Source organism: Mus musculus, chromosome 7, assembly GCF_000001635.26.
Source record: "Mus musculus strain C57BL/6J chromosome 7, GRCm38.p6 C57BL/6J".
Lineage (NCBI taxonomy): Eukaryota > Metazoa > Chordata > Mammalia > Rodentia > Muridae > Mus > Mus musculus.
This window is the reverse complement of record NC_000073.6, coordinates 12894714-12916387: the sequence shown is the minus strand read 5'-3', so window position 1 is coordinate 12916387 and position 21674 is coordinate 12894714. Positions and strand designations below refer to the sequence as shown.

Below are 21674 nucleotides of genomic sequence, written 5' to 3'. Positions count from 1 at the left end.
TAATGGAATCCGATGCCCTCTTCTGGTGTGTCTGAAGACAGCAATAGTGCCAGCACTCGGGAGGCAGAGGCAGGTGGATCTCTGAGTTCGAGGCCAGCCTGGTCTACAAAGTGAGTTCCAGGACAGCCAGGGCTACACAAACCCTGTCTCGAAAAACCAAAAAAAAAAAAAAAAAGAAAAAAAAGAAAAAAAAGAAAAAAAGACAGCAAAAGTGTACTCACATACATAAAATAAATAATTACAAAAATGAAGGTGCCAGGAGACAACTCCTCAAAAGCTGTCCTCTGATTCCCACATGTATGTTGTTGAATGTGCATTTCCCCCCACCCACAATAAATACACCTTAAAGATACACCTTGTTTAAGTAAAATGGGGTTAGTGAGATGGCTTAGGACACACCCACACCCACACATGAGATTAGTGAATGTAATAAAGAAAGTGAAAAAACAGACTGAACCAATGATAGACATCTCTGTTGCTACCCCAGCTCCTGCAGGACAATTTTGTCTCTCCATCTGTAGACTCCATGGCAGACAAGCTGACTATTCCCAATGCTCTGGGCCTTTTATTGCTGCTATAACCAAACAGCATGCCCAACCAAGACTGGCCTTCCATGTGTGGGAGGCATATTTGTTACAGGAAAAGGACTTCAAAGCAGAGTATTATGGAATTCTGTCCTCTGGGCAGGACATGACTATTGCTCTCAAACAGTCAGCAACTATGATTACCAGGAAACCCTTTAGCCAAGGTAGGGAGAGGGGCTTTATGAGGCCACTCTCTTCTCTGAGGATTTATGGACAGTTAATAGGTTGCTTGGTAAGAGAGAGAGAGAGATTTGCTTCAGCAAGGTAGCCACCATAATTTGCTGATGCTCCAATTAAATGCACGGCTTTATCAAGCTTTCCACTTTCTTGGAATCCTTTGTTTTTGTTGTTGGGGCCCTATCTAAAGTGAGTGGATGTTTCTCACCTCTCCCTAGGAACAGTTCACACAAATACATAGAGACAGGTGCAGTGGCTGGGAGACTTGCTTTAAAGCCCCTTCAAGGCCCTTCACTTAACTGTAAGTTAGGACCACGTGTTGCTAGGGTGGCCAGTGGAACTGGGAAAGGACTGGAGGAGTGATGTTGCTGGGGTGACAAATGGGATGGAGTGCTTCCCTCAACTGGAACACTGGGGTGAACAGAATTGGCTGGGGATGAATCTCAGTGCTGGAATACCTGCTTAGAATCTACCAGCGAGAGGCTGAGGTGTGGCTCGGTGTTAGAGCACTGTCCTAGCACGAACAAGACTTTGAGTTCCATCTTCATTACCACCACCACTAGAAGCCTGCAGGAGCCATGAATGCTCAAGTCAGCTTCAGAATTTGACTGCAAGGCTCTGCTGCTCTGGTTTCTCTCAGCCCACTCTGCCCTAGCTCTAAAGGGGTGGGGTGCTCTTTGTCAGACTGGTGTGGGAGATTTATTCTGTTTCATAGCAGGCCCCAGCGATTGATTCAGAACCTCCATTTTGGAAGCATACTTGATTATCTCAGTCATCTGAGTATCATTATTATTTTATTTTATTTTTTTGGAGCCTTGCTCGCCCAGTTGAGCCCAGGAGCCCAGGAAGAGGAGCCGTTCCTCTAAGATCATGCCTGGTGTCTTTCGTTGTTCGTTTTTAATTTGTTTTGGGTCCTGAGCCATTTTTTTTTTTTTTTTTGACACGGTTTCTCAGTATAGCCCTGGCTGTCCTGGAACTCACTTTGTAGATCAGGCTGGCCTTGAACTCAGAAATCCACCTGCCTCAGCTTCCCGAGTGCTGGGGTTAAAGGCCTGCACCACCATGCCCGACTGGTCCTGAGCCTTTTGTATGCTAGATAAGCACTCTTAACATGGAGCGGCATCCACAGCCCCACAAGATAATGCCTGTGTATACTGTAGGTATATACTGAATGTCCATATGTATGTTTCCTCTAACTGCCGTTGCTGGGAAGTGACCCCTTTTATGTTGTTGATGTTTTCATGAAACAGAGTCTCATAGCCCAGCCTGGCTTTCAGCTCAATATGTAGACAAGAATGACTGTAATGTACATTATATTGGTAAATTGTCATGTTCTGTTTTTTAAATACAATCTTAAAATATATGGTTGTTTTTGTTTTTGGTTTTTTTTGTTTTTGTTTTTGTTTTTTCGAGACAGGGTTTCTCTGTATAGTCCTGGTTGTCCTGGAACTCACTTTGTAGACCAGGCTGGCCTCGAACTCAGAAATCTGCCTGCCTCTGCCTCCCGAGTGCTGGGATTAAAGGTGTGAGCCACCACCGCCCGACATTTTTTTCCGTTTTAAAAATTATCTTTACTTATTTATTTGCTTCTAGGGAGGCATGTGTGGAGGGCAGAGGACTGCATCCTGGAGAGCTCTCTCCTTGCATTATGTAGGTTGGGGATTTAACTTAGGTTGTCAGGCTCAGCAACAAACATCTTAAAACAATTATCTTGCTGACCTCTTAGGGCTATTTGAATTCACTTAGAAGAACAGTCAAGTGGCTGGAGAGATGGCTCAGAGTTTAAGAGCACTGGCTGCTCTTCCAGAGGTCCAAATTTCAATTCCTAGCAATTACATGGTGTGGCTCATGAACATCTATAATGATATGTGGTGCCCTCTTCTGGCCTGCAGGCACACATTCAGGCAGAACACTGCATAATAAATAAGATCTTAAGAACATACATATACCCTACCCCATATTTACTTATGTTGGGTTTCAGACCCAGGACAAGGGGCTGGGATGCCTTAATAGGCAAAGAGGCAAAGAGGACCTGGCCTCCAAGTTCTTCCAGCATCCCTCAATCCCTACCTATTTAGGACATGGCTGGCACACCCCACATTCTTACCTGAACTTTCCAACCCCAGGGGCTAGGCTTCCTCTCCCCAAGAAGCTCTTCACTATATAATCCAGACATTTTGGCGCCCTCTCCTTTGTCTCCCTGCCTCGCACGATAACTTCCCTGGCCTCATTCCTTGGGACTGGTGAACCCACTGGAAAGCTGCCCCAGTAAACCGGCCTTTATACTTTTTAATTCTGTATGAATTGGCGTATTTCGTCCGCAGAGATAACAATTTATATTTTGGTTTTATTGAGACAGACCTATGAAGCCCAGTCCGGCCTCAAACTTCCTATGAAGCTGAGGCTGACCTTGAATTTCTGATTATTCTGCCTCCTCTTCCTAAGTGTGGGGTCAGGGGTTTGTGCACGGTAGGCAAGCATTCTACCAAGCAGCCTGGACCCCAGCTCCTCACTGGGTTTTCTAGCTCAGCACACTGCATTTATGGCTAGGTCTATCCTGTACATTCCAGGATGCTTAGCAGTATCTCTGGCCTCCATCTACAAAATACTAGTAGTGTTCCCTGCCCCACCACAGCTTCCAGTACCTCTAGACATGAACAACTGTACCCTAGAAAACAGAACTGTCCCCAGGTTGAGAACCACAGATTTACATAAATTTACTTACTTAGGAAAATGGGAATAGGCAATATTAAAAATGTAAGACTAGCCGGGCGTGGTGGTGCACGCCTTTAATCCCACCACTCGGGAGGCAGAGGCAGGTGGATTTCTGAGTTCGAGGCCAGCCTGGTCTACAACATGAGTTCCAGGACAGCCAGGGCTATACAGAGAAACCTTGTCTTGAAAAACCAAAAAAAAAAAAAAAAAAAAGTAAGACCAGCATTAAATACTGGAATCACAAACATAAATACCAGGACAACTGGGTGTGTGGCTTTCCTTGCTCAAAGGATTATTGGCAAATTGGCTTAGCAGGTAAATACTTAGTATGATGGCCTGAATTTGATAGTGTGAACTTACATGGTGGTAGGAGAGGATCAACTCCCACAAGTTTCTCCTACCTCCACAGGTGCTCTAGGGTTCTAGGGCCTATCGTGTGTGTGCCGCTACCTTCCACTAAATAAATATAAAATATAAAATAGAACAACGAACCCATAAATGAATGATTGGAGTCGGCCATGGATGCATACGTAGTCACAGGGCTTAGGAAGCTGTGGCAGGAGGATGATGAGTTTGAGGGTAGCATAAGATAAAGAGGGTTACTCTGTTTTAGAAACCCAGCAGGGGGGTGGGGAGGTAGGAGAGGAGAGGAGACAAAGCTCTTCCCCAAATGCTCCATGAGCAGTTTCCTGTTTGCCAGAGTGACAAAGTATAACAGATAAAAACAACACACAGAAGTCAGAATTCCAAAATGAGTCTTTACTAAGATGAAGACAGTGTGTGTTACTAGGGAAACGAATACAGATGCAAGGTGGTGTCTTCTAACCACCTGGCCTACTGACTTCAGCTTCTCCTTGTCTTATAGCTTTTTTTTTTTTTTTTGGTTTTTCGAGACAGTGTTTCTCGGTGTAGCCCTGGCTGTCCTGGCTGTCCTGGAACTCACTTTGTAGACCAGGCTGGCCTCGAACTCAGAAATCCGACTGCCTCTGCCTCCCAAGTGCTGGGATTAAAGGCGTGCACCACCACGCCCAGCATCTTATAGCTTTCAAAATGCTTTTTGTGTGTGTGTGATTTTTATTTTTATTTTAGAAAAGTTATTTATTTAATGCATGAGTGCTCTGTTGCATATACCTCAGCCTGCCTGAAGAGGCATCAGATCCCCCTATAGATGGTTGTGAGCCACCATGTGGTTGCTGGGAATTGAACTCATGACTTCTGGAAGAGCAGCCAGTGCTCTTAGCCATTAAGCCATCTCACCAGCCCTTATTTTATTTTATTTTAAGTTGGTGTGTATTTTTCTTGAATGTATGGATACCATATGCCTGCTTGATGCTCATAGAGGTATCATAAGTTGATAATGGATTCCTGTAACTGGAGTTATGAATGGTTGTGATCCACCATGAAGGTGTTGGAAAACATACCCATGCCCTCTGGAAAAGCAGCCAGTGCTTTTAACCACTGAGCCATCTCTTTAGGCCCAGCTCTCAATATTCTTAGCCAGTCTGGGCTATATGAGATCTTGTTTCAAAACAACAAAATCAGATGAAGGTAAAAATTATAGGATAGATGGAGGATGTTATGAAAACCAACAAAAGGCAGTTGGCTTGACCAGGTCATTCTATCCAAGACCAGGAGAATAGGTTTCACACCACGGGGCGAGGGTTGGTTCTTCTTCATGCAGGATGCACATATAGTTACCGAGTGAACTTTGATACTCAGTGGTCAATTCCACTTCTAGAGCCAGGATTTCACTAGCCTGGAGGGTGGCACACTCACTGGGACATTTTAGGGCTTTTCAATAGTCTTTCAACATGGGCTGGAGTGATGGCTCAGTGATTAAGAGCACTGACTGCTTTCAATTCTCAGCAACCACAAAGTGGCTCACAACCATCTGTAGTGGGATCTGATGCCCTCTTCTGGTGTGTCTGAAGACAGTGCAATGTACTCACACACATAAAATAAATAATTTTTTTTTTTTTTTTGAGTTTTTCGAGACAGGGTTTCTCTGTGTAGCCCTGGCTGTCCTGGAACTCACTCTGTAGACCAGGCTGGCCTCGAAATCAGAAATCCACCTGCCTCTGCCTCCCAAGTGCTCAAGTGCTGGGATTAAAGGAATGTGCCACCACTGCCTGGCAAAATAAATAAATCTTAAAAAAGAAAAAAAAAGTCTTTCAACGTTAACTTGAGCTTGGTGGGAGAGTGGTAGACCGTTTCTGCGGTTACTATCTCCTTACTAAGGAAGGTTAATAGCCCACTGGGGAGTGGGGGTGGGAGGTGCGTCTAACTCTGTTGCCATAACACAGGAGGGATGTAATAGTACTACGTTTCCCACGAGGCCTTGCGCTGTGCCCCTACCCCGCTTTTGGTCCCGTCCCAACACTTAAGAGACGGAGGGGAAAAGGATGTGTCCGCTTCTGGTTTCGAGCTGGAAGCCACCGATGAGAACGAGACATTCTGCCTAGTCCTGCAGCTCTGGTCTCCAAGACGGAGTCCTTCAGGCCCTTAATGGTGCTGCCATTCCTTCCCGGACCGTAAGATTAGGGAAGAGATAAGAAACAGCACACTTCCGGTTCCTGCCTTTCCCTACAGTTCTGCAGCGTTTTCTCTTTGCCTATCTAGTTCCGTGCAGATCTGACGCCTTCCTGGATCCTATAGTGGCTGGGAGACTGAAACTCATGAAGGGAGCCCAACCTATTACCAGTCATGGTAGTCTAAGGCTCTTAGAGCCGAGCACACTTCTTGGCGTACGCCGGGACATTACCCACTTTCCAGGCCTTTGTAACTTGCTGTTTCCCTTTCCAGTCGGCTTAAGGCATTTTCTGTCTGCTTCAATGTCCTCACCTCAAAGAGGCTGGAGGAACCTATTGCCTCCCTCCCTGAAAGTTCTAGAGCTAGTCTCAGGAACATGTCCTTCAGGTCATTTCTTTCTTAAATGTTTCTTGGCTGCTTTTCCCATAAGGGTAGCGTCTGACACTGTAGCTCCAAGTGTCCATTGAGAGACAATGAAGACACACACACATGTGCAGAAGGGACTCGCGCCTGCACAAAAAGGACAGCCGTATCCTGTCCTACATAGCCCCCATAGCCAGCCTAGGCTGAAGCTTGGGAACAGTCAGTAGGGGTGAAGATGGCCCGTGACCAGACAGGTGGGGTAGCCTTGGACTAGGCAATTTTGTGTAAACCACCAACCTATTGTGGTGCTTCTGCTCTACAGATAGACTCAAGGGCTTGATAGCAGGTTTCCTTCCGTGCTTGCCTGCAGCTAATTTTCAAGCCCTGTGTAAAAACAGCTACAGACCAGCGCCCCCTAGTGTTATCACCCTTTGTGAAAAGTTGGGTCTTCACCTTACTGCTAGAGCTCCTGTAGGTCTAAATGTATGGATTCCTCAGCCCACAGGGGCAGGTGGCATTGTATGGAACAGGCAATCTTAGGTATTGAGATTTCTCAGTCCTCCAATGTAGCCTGTGTTACAGCTCTTGGTGCTGGGTCTGACAGCCTTGGAACTAAAGGCTTCATAGCTGTTATAGAGATCAGAGCCCAGTAGGTGCCAGTGAGTCTGGCTTGACCTTCTGTGAAAAGGAGATCCGTGAGTCTGAACTTTGTGTTTACACATTGTTTCCAAACTGCCTCATGGCACAGCTGCACCACAGATACAGGAATCTGCAGCCCTACAAACTGGGGAAGGTTCTTAGTCCTATCTAAATACTCTTCATCTGGCACCTCTGGAACAGCCCTATGTTTGGCCTGCCTGCAATGTGAACCTTTGCTTGGAGGACTCCCTCCACTGGCAACACAGAAGGAAATGCAGATGTTGGAGAAGCCCAATTGGTATGCAGTCCCTGCCCATGTGGTAGGATTTTATTACTTTTTATTGAAATATTCCAATCTGCAGTTATCCTGGGGGTGGGAGTGGGGTCTGTTTGTGTAGTCAATGAGGTGAAGCCACAAGAGGAGACATGGAAGGCTCAGGAAAACAAAATGTATTAAGCTAATGGATGTAAATATAGTAGCTCACGTATATTCATGACTGAAAAGAAAACCTTGTGAAGTCAGGAGGCCCAGGAGCCAGGGGATTGTCTTTCTGAGGGAAAGGAAAGCAAAGTTAACAGGTTGAGTTTAGGACTGGCAGAGTGCTGGCATCCTCTAAATCCGTGGTACCCAGGGCTACAGGCCCTGAGGCAAGGAAGGCTCAGTATAGCAATGTTTTGTTTTGACCACTGAAGCTGGACTTACATGGGCACAGGGGCTCTTCCATAAATGTCTCTATGAAGGAAACGTGGGGTGGAGGACAGTGACTACCTAAGGGAGGTATTGGTCACACTCACCCTAGAGATATTGGGAAGGGTTAGCTGTGCACTGTGTCCACAGCATAAGATACTTTGGGAGCATTGGCCTATGCATTGTTTAAGAAGTGTAAGCACAATGACATGGTAAAGAGGTTTAAGATAGTTAATAATGGGGTACCCCAGAAGCAAGAGTGTGTCAGGCAAAATAAGGCCAGGTCAAAGTGTTTAGGGAAGCTTTTCAAGGACATCTGAGACATCATAGAGGAAAGAAGGCACACAGGTGGGGGATGTATGGCTGACATGTGGAAGGTGAAGGCTACAAGGAGTGGAAGAGGCAAGAGGAAGCCAGGTCTGGAGCAAACATAAGACAACAGACAAGGAGTGTAGTTTGCCCAACAGGCAGACCAGTACTTTGAAATCACTTTCACACACTGTGCTCAAAGACAGATGACAACATTCCTTTGACAACATTTCAGGATACCTAGAGTAATTGCTTGGACCAAAATGACATATATCCTGACATGCTTGTTTGTTGAAGAGGTGACTCACTGACAACATATTGTGTCATGGAATGATTCACTGTGATCTGGGTAGCAGAAAGAGATGCGCCAGGAAGAAAGTGGGTGGGGATGGAATGAAGGCAGGAAGAGGTGAGAAAGGAGAGCCCTGATAAAAATCCAGTGGGAGGCCCAAGGTGAGCTCACAGGAGGTGATACTGCAGGAGGGGCTAGATTAGAGATGAGCCTGCGGTGAATCCACAGGGCTGGAGCCTGAGATGTGGAAGGAAGACGTGGGAGGAGAAGACAGACACTGTGGATTAAAGCAGGGAGAACATGAGAGGGATAGCATGGAGAGGCAGCCTCCCAAGTCTGTCTTGGAGTTAGGCATAAAGTAATATTGTGGGGAAGCAGGTACGAAGGCACAGAGTGGGCCATTCTAGGCTGACCAGCAAGGAACCGGCAAGAACAGTAACTATGTGAGAACCTGAAGCTTGGGGTCTTCCTGCCTCGAGGATCTTGGGGCATCTGAGCCTGGAAAGACACCTGGCTTTACTTGCTCTGGTTCCAAGAAATAATGCAGATCATCAGTTTAGTATCTTCTCTCTGGGACCAGCCTGAGTGGGATACAGAGGGCAGTAGGAAGCTTCTAGAAGCTTCACCAATTGGTCTGAATCCGTGTTCATTAGGGGATTTCCTCTGGGACCTCAAATGTAGAGGTGTTCCCAGATAACCCCTTAGACACTGGGTAGCACAATTATCAGATTTCTTAGATGTCAATCCTCTCAGGGAGGCTGTGCTGTACTCTAAGGGGTGCTTCGAGTCACGGTGATATGGATCTTTAGGTGCACCATGAGAGCTGAGCTGCGGCTAAAAGCTTTCCCACAGTCACTGCATTTATAAGGCTTTTCACCTGTGTGAGTGCGCTGGTGCTCAATGAGGGAGGAGCTTTGTGCGAAGGCCTTCGGGCAGTCCTTACATTGATAAGGCTTCTCTCCAGAGTGGACTCTCAGGTGCCGGACCAGAGCTGAACAGTCACTGAAGGCTTTCCCACACACATCACACCTGTAGGGCTTCTCCCCGGTGTGGATGCGCTGGTGCTGTGTCAGGTGGGTGCTCTGGCTGAAGGCTTTGCCGCAAGTATCACACTCGTAGGGCCGCTCGCCTGTGTGTACTCGCTGGTGCTGCGTGAGGTGGGTGCTGCGGCTGAAGGTTTTACCACATTCCTCACATTTATAAGGCTTCTCCCCAGTATGAATCCTCAGGTGCTGTGTCAGGTGGGCAACGCGACTGAAGGCTTTACCACACTCTTTACACGCATGGGGCTTTGCTCCTGTGTGAACAACCTGGTGTTGGACAAGGTGGGTGCTCCGACTGAATACCTTCCCACACTCAGTACAGGCATAGGGCGTCTTCTGAGAGTGGCTCTTCTGGTGGGCCTCCAGAGCTGAAGTGTTCTGGAATGTTTTCAAACATTCACTATCCTTGGAGGATTTCTTCTCTGAGCAAGTATCTGGAGGCACTGTCTCATTATCAAGTAATGGGCCAAATTTCTCCTCTGAAGAAGCCTTGTCTTGGGAAGGGAAGTTGGGCCACATGTTGGAACCGTTTCCTGAGGTGTTAGACTCATGGCCAGGCTGGTCTTTGGGGGCATCCATGTGAGGCCCCAGAGCTTTTCTGAAATCCATCTCTTGGGCAGTAGACTTCATCCAGAGTGCTCCTAGGAATTCTGGCTGGCTCTCTGAGTGGCTCTCAGGTTTACAAGTGTGGGCAAGGGTAGATTTTGGCAAAACGCTTCCCATGACAGTTTCAGTCGCCATTTTTGGTGGCTCCAATTCATCTGTATTGCTCTGTTTGCAACTTGCCTCTTCACGTTCCACTCCTGGCTCCCATCCTGGAATTAAATCAAAAAGCACTCTGTTATTTTTTTCACCATGGATCACCACATAAGCCTCTTCATCTGCTTCAGGCCCAGCTCATTTACTCTGAAAGGGAAGATGTGGATCACTCTTCTCTCATGGCCTCATTTCCAAAAGGAAGTTTCCCCTTTGGGGTCTTGGGTAAGAAAAAGAATTCAGGCTTGTCCTCTTATATGACCTTAAACTGCCTCGTGATTCTGATTTTTTCCACCCTCAACCAAACCATCCATTTTGCCAAGGCTCCTGATCTGGCTAAAACGCCAAAAGGAAAAGCTTTCATGTGGACAAGATCAGAATGAAACAAGAGTGAAGGGAGCCGGTCCTTGTCAGGCACCTGTGCATCTCCTCCCTGCAGTCGCGGGTAGACCACTGGGAGTCTAGGCTCTGTCCCTTAAACGCTGCAGCTGTCTTTGGGAATAGTGGCCAAATGAGATCAGTCGAGATGCTTGTGACTGTCATTTCTCACAGCAGAATTTAGACATTGTGGAGAGTGGGTGATCTGCTTCTGAAGCTCCAAGTCACAGGAGGGAGAGGCACACCTGCACTGACCAGTTCTTCATAGGTACAAAGGGTATCTGACCATACTACATCTGGCAACATTTACAGATGAATCCTAGGGATGAGTCAGAGAAGGATGCAATAGTTATTGTTCTAGTGTACAGTTGGGCTGAGTGGACTCACAGTGCTCTAACCCCATACTTTGAGCTGCCAAGTGGTCAATCCTTAAACAACACTGCCATCATATGGACCTCAGTTTGTGCTAGTACTTGCCTGCCAGGGTTGCTGGTTTATATCAGGGTTTTGTTATGTGCTACATTCCAAGTGCAGTGTGTAACTTCCACTGACTCATTTCCATTCCAGGAGATACTCAGTGGCTCCACTGTAGATGAGAGACTGAGGTGCTGAGTCCCTGGTATAAGATCACATGATTGGCTTGGCACTGTCATGCATGCCTTTTGTCGCAGCACTTGGGAGATGGGGCCAAGAGAATCTGAGTTCAAGGCTAGCCTAGTCTACATAGCTTGTTCCAAGCCATAGTACTACACAGTAGTTCCAATCCAAGAGCTACATAGTAAGACCCCTCCTCAATAAACAAACAAACAAATCACAGGATTAGTAGATGTGCTGAGGCATTTGTTCTTATTAGTTAGCTTGCAGCCAGATTGGGACTTGCTCTGGAAGCTTCTGGTCTAGACTGTACAGTGCTTGGGTTCTTGCATCCTACCAATCTTCTCCGGGCTGGGACATAGGTGTGGGTTTCCTTGAATGACAAGTGACCATTCCAGCTCAGGGCATCTAACCCCTCCTGACCCCCAGATCCTATAGGCTAGCATAGGAAAGGCTACAAGAGTACACACACGGGGATACTTATTTCTTTCCCCACCCTCTCAAGGGATCCAGTCCTTTCTTCTGGGTCAGTATCGTACACTTCCTTGGGGGAAGTGCCCCAGGCTTACTATCAGTTCCTGGGACTTGCTGGCCAAAGGCAAACAGAAGATATGACTGGCAGTGAGGCTCACGATAGACACTGCCTGCTGTTTCCCCTTGTCAGCTCAGGTAAGAAACAAGTCAGGGACTGATGGTTTGTCTTTGCTCACCTTAGGGGGATGATCATAAGCCAGGGATGTAACTCAGCAGGCAGAGTGCTTACTTACATGCATGCATGAAAGCCCTGGGTTTGACTCCCATACCACTTAAAGCTGGGTGTAGTGGTACATCCCTGTAACCCCAGCATTTGGGAGGTGGAGGCAGAAGGATCAGGAGTTCAAGGTCATTTCAGCTATGGAGCAAATCTGAGGTAAGCCTGGGTACACAAAAGACCTTGTTTTTTAAAAAACAAATAAAACTAACGCAGAAAAATCCAAATCTAATGGAAATACAAAATGTAAGGGGGTAAGAACAAGCCAGCTCAGTGTCAAGCGCTCATTCCTTCAGTGTTGTGATGTATCTTCTGGATACTGCTATATCTAAGCCCCTTAACCTTAATCGCTTGGGATTTGGTCACTTGTAACCATGGCTAAGGTACAAACGTGATAATGAGTACCGGAGCAATCCTGAACTAGAGCTTGCCATTGTAGCCAGAGCTATCTATCAGTGACCACCTGCCTGCTGCTCCTTCTTACCTCTCCTGTCCAGCAGTTGAGTCATATCCTCCACCAGAACGGCAGCCTCCTTTCCACTCTTTGGGCACTGAGCACCCACCCAGGCCTGGATCTCAGGGGGCAGCGCACCCAGGAACTGCTCCAGCACCAGCAACTCCAGCATCTGTTCTTTGGAGGACGACTCTGGCCTCAGCCACTGGCAACATAGCTCTCGCAGTTGGGCTAGCGCCTGATGAGGGCTGGATGCCTCCTCATAGCGGAAGTGCCTGAAGCGCAATCGTGCAGCCTCAGGGTGGGCAGTAAAGCTAGGGCTGGATTCCTGGCTCGGGGAGTCGCTAGCTTCTTCCTCCTCTTTCACCTTCACCTGAAGGAAGCTATCCTGTTCCCAGAGTACTGGGCTCAGAGGGCTCTTGGGGATGGCCATTGGGCAGAAGAATTCAGTGAGTCACAGGGACGACTCAAGCCTCAGAATTGGGGCTGAAGAAACGTTAGAGCTTCATCACCATCTGAAAGAAGGGAGGGGAGGTGCGGGCTTGAGACAGCCAGGCTGGCTTCCAGTTCACTATCGTCCTGCCTCATCCCGTGCATGTACTACCATGCCTGCTTTTTTAAACGTATGTATTTGGGCCAGCGAGATGGATTACCTGGTAAAGGTGCTTGCCACCAATACACTCATTGTCACATTAGAAAAAGATGAGTATAATGACCATGTCAGCGCCCACTCAGAACAAATGAGGACACTCAGTGGTCCCATGCATTCATAATATACAACAGAGGGGAACCCACTAAGCTCCAGCAGAAAGTTTCAGATCCACGGTTACAGATGATCCTGATTAAATTTTAAAAAACGAAACAGTCATGAGCGTAGGAAGATTTGCAAGGAGGATGGGGGGCGGGGATAACTGAGGTGGGAGGAAGACTGGGTGTGTGTGTGTTACAGTAATCAGAATGCAGGGTATACATGGATGGAGTTATCAAAGAACAAGTTCAATGAAGTTAGAAGGGGAGGGGGCAATGAGATGGCTCCACAGGTAAAGGTGCAGGAACCACTTTGGTGGAAGGAAGAGAACTGACTCCGGCTTGAGTACCATATATAAAAATAAAAGTATCATCTTAGGGGCTGAGATTAAGAGATCCTGACCAAAAATAAAATAAAATAAAATAAAAATGTAAAGAAGATTGGATTATCTTACAGAGGACTCGGGTTTCATTCCCAGCACGCACATAGGGGCCCACAAGTGTCTGTAATTCCAATGTCAGGTCACCCTTTTCTGGTTTCCACAAGCACCGGGCATACGTGTGGTACACAGACACACATGTAGGCAAAACAATCGTACATATACAAACAGTATTGTAGCAGAATTTTAGCAGGACTGTTGTGTTGTATCTGGCATGAATATGGAGTGCGTGCGGCACCTAAGTTTTGAAGCAGCCTTTTGTCAGTGATTGCTATCTGAGATTTATGGAGCGAGTCTTTTAAAGGATCCTCAGAGCCTTTGCATAATTAGTCTTGAGACATGCCTGGCAAATCAGGAAGTCTAATATGGCTGTAAATTGCTTAAGGTGATGGTTCTTTCAGGATAAGCTCCAGGCTGGAGAGATGGCTCAGAGGTTAAGAGCACTGACTGCTCTTCCGAAGGTCCTGAGTTCAAATCCCGGCAACCACATGGTGGCTCACAACCATCCGTAATGAGATCTGATGCCCTCTTCTGGAGTGTCTGAAGACAGCTATAGTGTACTTAGATATAATAATAAATAAATCTTAAAAAAAGAAAAAGAAATTACTCAAGACAAGCCCTAGATCAAGTAAGTTTTGGTATGCAGAACTGATAACAGTGCCATTTAGAAACAATAAAAAGAGCTTCTAGGAGCTGCTAGCATTCAGCCCTCGAGAGGCTGGTCAATGCTGAGAAGCCTAAAATTCATCCTGCAAGGTCTTTCTTGTGAGTACACACACACACACACACACACACACACACACACACGTATATATATATATATATTCATAATCTCCCCCCCTCCCCCCGACAGCAGGGCGGAGCTGGCCAATACCTTTAATCTCAGCATGGGAGGCAGAGGCAGGTGTATCTTTGAATCCAATTCCAGTATGGTTTACAGAGTGAGTTTCAGGACAGCTAGGGTTATATACAGATACCCTGTCTCAAAAACCAAAACCTAAACCAAAGCAAACCAAAACGCAAAGAAACAAACTCAAGGGACAAGTTGTATTCCTATTTTAGGTGAAGGCAGACAGAATGAAAGGATCCTCTCCAAGTCTCCCAGCTAGGGAAGGATCAGCAGGCGAGTGAGCTGCAAACGCAAGCCAGCCCACAGCTAGCCACAAAGCCACAAAGCCATGTCTCCTGTCACTTATACAGTTCCTATTTTCTTATCTTTCGACCTGGTAATCCCACGGTGATTTATTCTGTTAGGTGTGTGTAGGTGTGTGTATATGTGTGTCTGTGTGTGTTGCTATGTAGCTAGCATGGCTTCCAGTTCACTGTCCTTCCCCTTCATCCCCAGTGCATGCCCCACCATGCCTGACTACCTTGCTTCTTTACAAATGTATGTATTTGGGCCAGCAAGATGGTTTATCATGTAAGGCACTTGCCACCAAGTCTTATGACAAACGTTTCATACCTAGGACCCGCAGAGTGGAAGGAGAAGATTGACTCTTTAAGATGTTATGCTGTGGTGTGTGTGTGTATGTGTGTGTATACATAATAAATATAAAAGTCTAAAATAAAGTGCATGTGTTTAAAGCTATACATTTTATTCCAAAAGCTCTAGTTGTATGTCATAATTTTGATAAGTTCTATCTACATTTTTATATTAGTTTTTTGAGTCAGGACCTTTTATATAGACCATGATGGCCTTATGGAAATTCTGCTACAGCCTCCTGGGTACTGGGATTATAAGCATGTACTATTATATATACCCAACTTCATTTTCATTTAGTTTAAAATATTTTCTAATTTCTGTTGTGGTTCTTTCTAATAGGGACACATAGCTATAATCTCACAACTCAGCAGGCTAAGTCAGGAAGACTGAAAGTTCAAGGCCATCCTGGGCTACAGAGCAAGACTTTTCTTTCTCAACAATACATAAATAGGCCTCTATACAAAAAGATAACTCTGCAGAGATTCTGCCCTCTACTCTGCTTTATTTCTTATTGCTCTTTACCACCTGACATATGGCACAATTATATGATTGCTTGTTTATTATCCATCTGCCCTCACTGCAGGGGCTCTTTTTTTTTTTTATAGAATAGAGTTTATTTATGGCATGGGGAGGGGAGTTAAGAAGAAAGCAGAGGGGGGGAGAGGGAGGGAGGGAGGGAGAGAGGCCGGTCATGTGCACGTGGAGAAGGGGGAGGTGAATGTGGAGAGGGGGAAGAGGATAAGGGACCAAGGGCAAGATAATCACACATGGGAGGATGAAGCAGGAGGATTTGAAGACTGTGAGCTACCTAGCAAGCCACTGCTTGTCCCACAAAAAGGAGGGGGCAGAGAGATGTACTAAGCAGGTAAAGGGGCTTCAGTTACCTTATTGTCTACACATATGTAAACGCAAGTTTTGCTTAATGAATCTTCATTGAGTATCTTCTTGGTACCCAGCTCTGCTAAGGATGCCAAGATGAGGAAGACATGGGACCCGTGTTCAATGCCTTTACTAGACTGATATGGACAGGCTGATAAAAGAACAAGTACGTTACAACGTGGGACAGGAATAGGAGAAAATAAGGACAGGCCCTGGGAACTAACTATATGCTAGGTGACCCTAGCCTCTTGTGTCTGTTAACACATGATCCTCTATGAGACAGTATTACTGTTTCCATATTAAAAGCTGGGGAGGGGGCTGGCGAGATGGCTCAGTGGTTAAGAGCGCCAACTGTTCTTCCAAAGGTCCCAAGTTCAAATCCCAGCAACCACATGGTGGCTCACAACTATCCGTAATGAAATCTGATGCCCTCTTCTGGAGTATCTGAGGACAGCTACAGTGTACTTACATACAATAAATAAATAAATCTAAGAAAAAAAAAAAGCTGGGGAACTGCATTAACCTCTAGGGTTATTTTCTGTCAGCAGGTGGAGAGCTGGTCTTGGACCTCACAAATGATGCCCTCCAGTCTTTCTTTATGGGGGATGACGTTCAGCCTTTCCAAACCGCAGAAGAACAGTAAACAACGAGTGCTGCTTGGGGCTGGTAAGAACCCACTTCACACATTCCTAGTAGGTGACAGTCAGCTAAAATGCCCTTTACAAAAAACACAGTATGGGTTGGGGAGATGGCTTGGCAAGTAAAGGTGCTTGCCGCCAAGCCTGACAACCTATCTCCAACCCCTAAGACCCGTATGGTAAAAGGACAGAACCAACTGCTTTAACTTGTCTCCTGATCTTTGTTACACATGGGCCATGGCTTCTCTGTGTGTGCACACATGTACACACATATATAATATAGGAAGAGCTTTAAAATGGTCATGTGTTTTGGCTCAATATTACACTTCATTTTAAGACTAGCTCTCCTTACATAATAGAACTTACATTCCTCTTGCCTGCTGACTTCAATTTTAGTTTGCTTCGGAATCAATCCCCATTTCTAGATAGGGAAGCTACTAACATCTGGAAAGGGACAGCACTTCCTTCAGAGACTTGGTACTTACAGTGCAGGACTTCATCACTCTGTTCCTATTATATAGCATAGCAGCAGGACCTCCCTTAGTCACCAGAACACTTAAGTATACCCCAGAAATGCCATATTGTATCTGATATTGTAGTAAATCCCAAGTACAAACTAATAGTCCAGAAAAAATTTTTAAAAAATTAGTCAAGCTAAAACCAGCAAATAAATATATATATTAATATAAATTACTACATAGTAAACACACATCTATTATATATGCATGTGTGATGTGTGTGTGTGTGTATATTTTGAGACAGGGTTGTCTTAGTTTGCACCTTCTCTTGCAGTGATAAAACATTGGTCAAAAGCAAGTTGGGGAGGAAAGGGCTTATTTTCCTCACAAATTACCAGTTTTGAAGGAAGTCAGGTTAAACTCAAGGTAGGAACCTGGTTGCAAAAACTGAAGCAGAGGTTGTGGTGGAATGCTTGCTTCCCAAGGCTTGCTCAGTCTGTTTTCTTATATAACCCAGGATCACCTACTCAGGGGTGGCACCTGGACTGGGTCCTCCCACGTCAATAATTAATCAAGAAAATGCCCCTATAGACTTGCCTACAAGTCATCTCTTGGAGGCCTTTTCTCAATGGAGGTTCCTCTTCTCAGATAACGCTAGCTTTCATCAAGTTGTATACAACCAACCCAACCAACCCAACCCAACCCAACCAGGATACAGGGGTTTACTATAAAGTCCTGGATGGCCTGGAACTTGATACATAGATGAGGCTGGCTTCGAAAAGAACATGTGCCACCATGGCTGGCTCAATTAATATACATTTTATGGTGGAATTAAAGCAGCTCAAGGGGCTGAAGAGGTGGCTCAGTGGGTGGTTAAGAGCATTCATTGGCTGCTCTTCCACAGGACCCAGGTTCAATTCCCAGCACCCACATTGCAGCTCACAACTGTTTGTAATTCCAAGATCTGGCACCCTCACACACATACTTGCAGGCAAAATTCCAATGCATATAAAATAAAAATAAGTAAATAAAGCAGCTGAAATGTTTGGCGTGGTGGCTTGGGAGGCAGAGGCAGGAAGACCATGTTAGTCAGCATCTCAACCAGACACAGAGGATTTCACTCATGGCTGAACTCGTTACAAACTCATCTTTTTTAAATTTATTTTTTATTTTATTTTATTTTTATTTTTTGGTTTTTCGAGACAGGGTTTCTCTGTGTAGCCCTAGCTGTCCTGGAACTCACTTTGTAGACCAGGCTGGCCTCGAACTCAGAAATCCGCCTGCCTCTGCCTCCGAGTGCTGGGATTAAAGGCTTGCGCTACCACGCCTGGCTACAAACCCATCTTAAAGTCCATCGAAAAGCTATTTCTGTCGGTGGCTTCATCAGTCACTCGACGAGATATCCAAGGCCACGACGCATCAGACGTAGCACAACCTGTCGGACACATACAACCGGTCGGCCAGTCCCGCTTTTGGTTTGTCAGACTTACACTCCATCAGCCGTGACACACTCTGTCCTGTACTCACAGGCCGTTAGGTTTGCCGTGGGCGTTCGCAGCCCTCACCCCTCCATGCCAGGGTTCCCGCGCTCACCGGGTCTCCAGAACTCCCAGCGGACACTTCCAAAGGCGTCCTGGTGACGCACACACATGCGCCTTCGTGCCCAGGGACCACAAGTCCCAAAGTGCCTAGTACAGGCGAATGGCCACACAGCACGTCACCTGGACTACAAGTTCCAGAAAGCACAGCGCTAATTCTTTCGGCCCTGTGGGAGTTGTAGTTCTGAATGCCTGCCGGGGGTTGGGTTGGGAAGGATGGTGACTCTAGGCTGGTGTTTCTGAGTAGAAGTTGTGGGATGTGTGGGAAGTTGGAGCATGCACGGTGCAAGTGAGTGAGGTCCATCCTCTGATGGCTCACAACCGTCTAACTCCAGTCCCAGGAGTTTTGGTACCCTCTTTTGGCCTTCATAGGCACCAGGCACACAAATGCTACACAGATATACAAGCAGGCAAAATACCCACATAGGTTATATGTATATGTATATGTATATGTATATGTATATGTATATGTATATGTATATGTATATGTATATGTATATGTATATGTATATGTATATGTATATGTATATGTATATATGTATACACACACACACATATATATATATTAAAATCACATTTATTTGGTGTGTGTGTTTGTTCATGTGTGTTTATGTGTGTTGTGGGGTACGTACCACAATGCACGTGAAGAGGTTAGGAGACAACTTTTGGAACCCTGTTCTTTCCTTTTACCAAGTGAGTTCTGCAGGTCAAACTCAGTTTTGGCAGCAAGTACTTTTACCCACTTTTCTTTCTTGCCAGCCATATTTTGCTTAATTTTTTTGGTTCTGGGGAACCTGGACCTTTACTCACATTAAGTGCAACCTCAAGCCCTAAACTACAATCCTTCCACAATCCTTCCGAAACCTTTGTCATTTTATTTGAATGTAGCCAGTCTTAGCTAACTAACACTAACTACACGAGACAGCTGGGGGTGGAGTGTGTATGTGTGTGTCTGCAGGCCATTTAAACATCACAGACAGCTTCCAGACTTTTAGACAAGGTGCCTGACTAGGAGGCCTTTACTGTTGGGATTTGCTAAATTGTCTACAAGTTTGTCTGTCTTTGAGCTCCATACAAAGTGAATGGTGCACGAGTAACAGTCTTTTTAACAGCCATACTAGCAAACTTCATAGAGAGCAGCCACAGGATGCGTGTATTGAGGGAACTGTGCAACAGAAAGATGTAAGGTGATCAGTGCTTTGAGGAGAAAATTGGCAGTACAGCAATCTCGGCCAAATTCAGTTCCTCACAGAGACTCTCAGGTGAGAAAACAATGTTTCGCTACTTCCAACGGAGGCAAGGGTATTGAGCAGGCTCCTAGTACATGAATTTGCTCTGTACTCATCCCTCCTTCCCCACCTTGTTTGCAAGCTGGGGGAAGGCAGAAGGGTCGTTGAGGAATGGCAGCACCCAGTTGTGGACACAACTGATTCTGTGAAGCAGCAGGGGAGAGGCCTGAGGTGAACGTTGGCACTGTGGAAATGTGGAATACAGGTGACTCCAGAGACTGGAAGAGAAAAGGGACAGAGCCCTTTTCAACCTTCCCTGCAGCCACCAGAGGTTAGGAATGCTGAACACTACCACTCCAAACCTCTTATGACAGATGGCCCTGTGACTCATTTTTGGCCAACAAATTATGTGGGTATATGACAGAGGTTTCTGGGAAGGCCCTTCTTTGACATATGAGAAAGGTGAATATTGGCTTGCCTACTTTCCTGTTTCTCCCAGTATTGATTACAGGCACAATGACTGAGGCTTTAGCAGTTTGCTCAGGACCATGAGAAAAAGGCAAAACCCCACAGCAGCACCTCCAACATAAGTGAGTCACTGAATATATATTTTTTAGATTTATTTATTTGTTATATGTAAGTACACTGTAGATGTCTTTAGACACACCAGAAGAGGGCATCAGATCTCATTAAGGATGGTTGTGAGCCACCATGTGGTTGCTGGGTTTTAAACTCAGGTCCTTAGGAAGAGTAGTCAGTGCTCTTAACTGCTGAGCCATCTTTCCAGCCCAGAGTCACTGAAATCTTAGCTACTGTAAACTGGGTGCTCATATGAAAGTCTGACTTTATATTACTTTTGAATATAACATACATAATTACCTTTATGCTGGTAATTAGTAATATTTGCTCTGGGCCTACTTTTTTTTCATTTAGAATATGGTTGCACATGCTATCTATCTATCTATCTATCTATCTATCTATCTATCTATCTATCTATCTATCTATCTATCTATCTGTCTATGTGACTTTGACACAGGGTTTCTCTGTGTAATCCTGGATATCTTGGAACAGGCTGGCCTCATACTTAAGAGATTTGCTGCCCCTGCCCCTGTCCCTGCTTCCTGAGTGCTGGGATTAAAGGCCTGTGTCACACTTCCTGGCTCATCTAGAAATGCTACTACTTCATAGAACTACCACAAAGTCAGCCAGCTGATGCACCTTTTCTTAGCTTTGTGAATGAAAAGCTCCCAGAGAAGATATAACAGCTGAGTTATTATGAAAAGTCAGGCTTGGCAAAGGAAATGAAAGGCCGACCTCAGAGGGAAATGTGAGTGCAGAGAAGCAAATTCTGGACACCAACAGTGTCTTGTGAGCACCCTGGAGATCAAAAAAGAAAAACAAAAATGCTGATCCAAAGTATCCTGGGAGCCAGGTGTACTCCAAAGGAGACCCCATCAGATTTCAGGTTCTTAGAAGAGAGCAAAGGTAAGGAGCTGTGATGGCAGCAGTCCTGATGCTGGACTGTTCCCTCAAAGTGGCAAGAACTGCTGTTGTTAGGATGACTGTTCAAGGTAGGCACCTGACAGGCAACTGTTCTGTACAACTAAATCAGTTGATTCCATGCTCCTGGGGCACAAGCATGTGACTACAGCTGAGCTGTGCATATTTCATAGTTAGTTTCTTTTTAGGTTAAGTTGGTTTCCTGGCTCTATGAGAAACCAGAGATAACAATAAATGTTCTTTTTGTCAGGAACTGCATGGACACAGGTTGGGAACCTCCTTCCCCCTACCTGCCTTCTTTTTTCTTAAGAGAACATGTGGAGGAAAACAATTAGATAAGGGTGAAGTTCCCTGTAAATATGAGAATGGTCGTTAGGATATCTTGCTGGGGGGGGGGGGGGTTGGTGAGTGGAGAGATGGCTCAGTGGTT

The 21674-nt window shown here is 45.8% G+C and overlaps 1 protein-coding gene across 8 annotated transcripts; it reads right to left on the bottom strand.

Annotated features, from left to right (window-relative positions):
• Positions 1-7304: 7304 nt before the first annotated feature.
• Zscan22 (zinc finger and SCAN domain containing 22) lies at positions 7305-18590 on the bottom strand. Of its 8 annotated transcripts, none has more exons than NM_001290436.1 (3): positions 18408-18579; positions 12303-12787; positions 7305-10154 (listed from the first exon to the last, which is right to left on the bottom strand). In NM_001290436.1, the coding sequence occupies exons 2-3, from the start codon at positions 12703-12705 to the stop codon at positions 9067-9069; spliced, it is 1491 nt and encodes a 496-aa protein (NP_001277365.1). In that variant the 5' UTR covers positions 12706-12787; positions 18408-18579; the 3' UTR covers positions 7305-9066. The 8 variants fall into 8 exon arrangements, with proteins under 8 accessions (NP_001277365.1, NP_001001447.1, NP_001277367.1 ...); NM_001001447.3 differs by having other exon boundaries at positions 18445-18579; NM_001290438.1 differs by having other exon boundaries at positions 18511-18579.
• Between the last annotated feature and the right edge of the window lie 3084 nt (positions 18591-21674).

Coding starts and splice junctions, on each gene's coding strand:
- Zscan22 (NM_001290436.1), bottom strand. CDS start 12,705: ATGGCCATCCCCAAGAGCCCTCTGAGCCCAGTACTCTGGGAACAGGAT. Junction 10,155..12,302: donor TCAACTGCTGGACAGGAGAG/GTAAGAAGGAGC, acceptor ATTTAATTCCAG/GATGGGAGCCAGGAGTGGAA.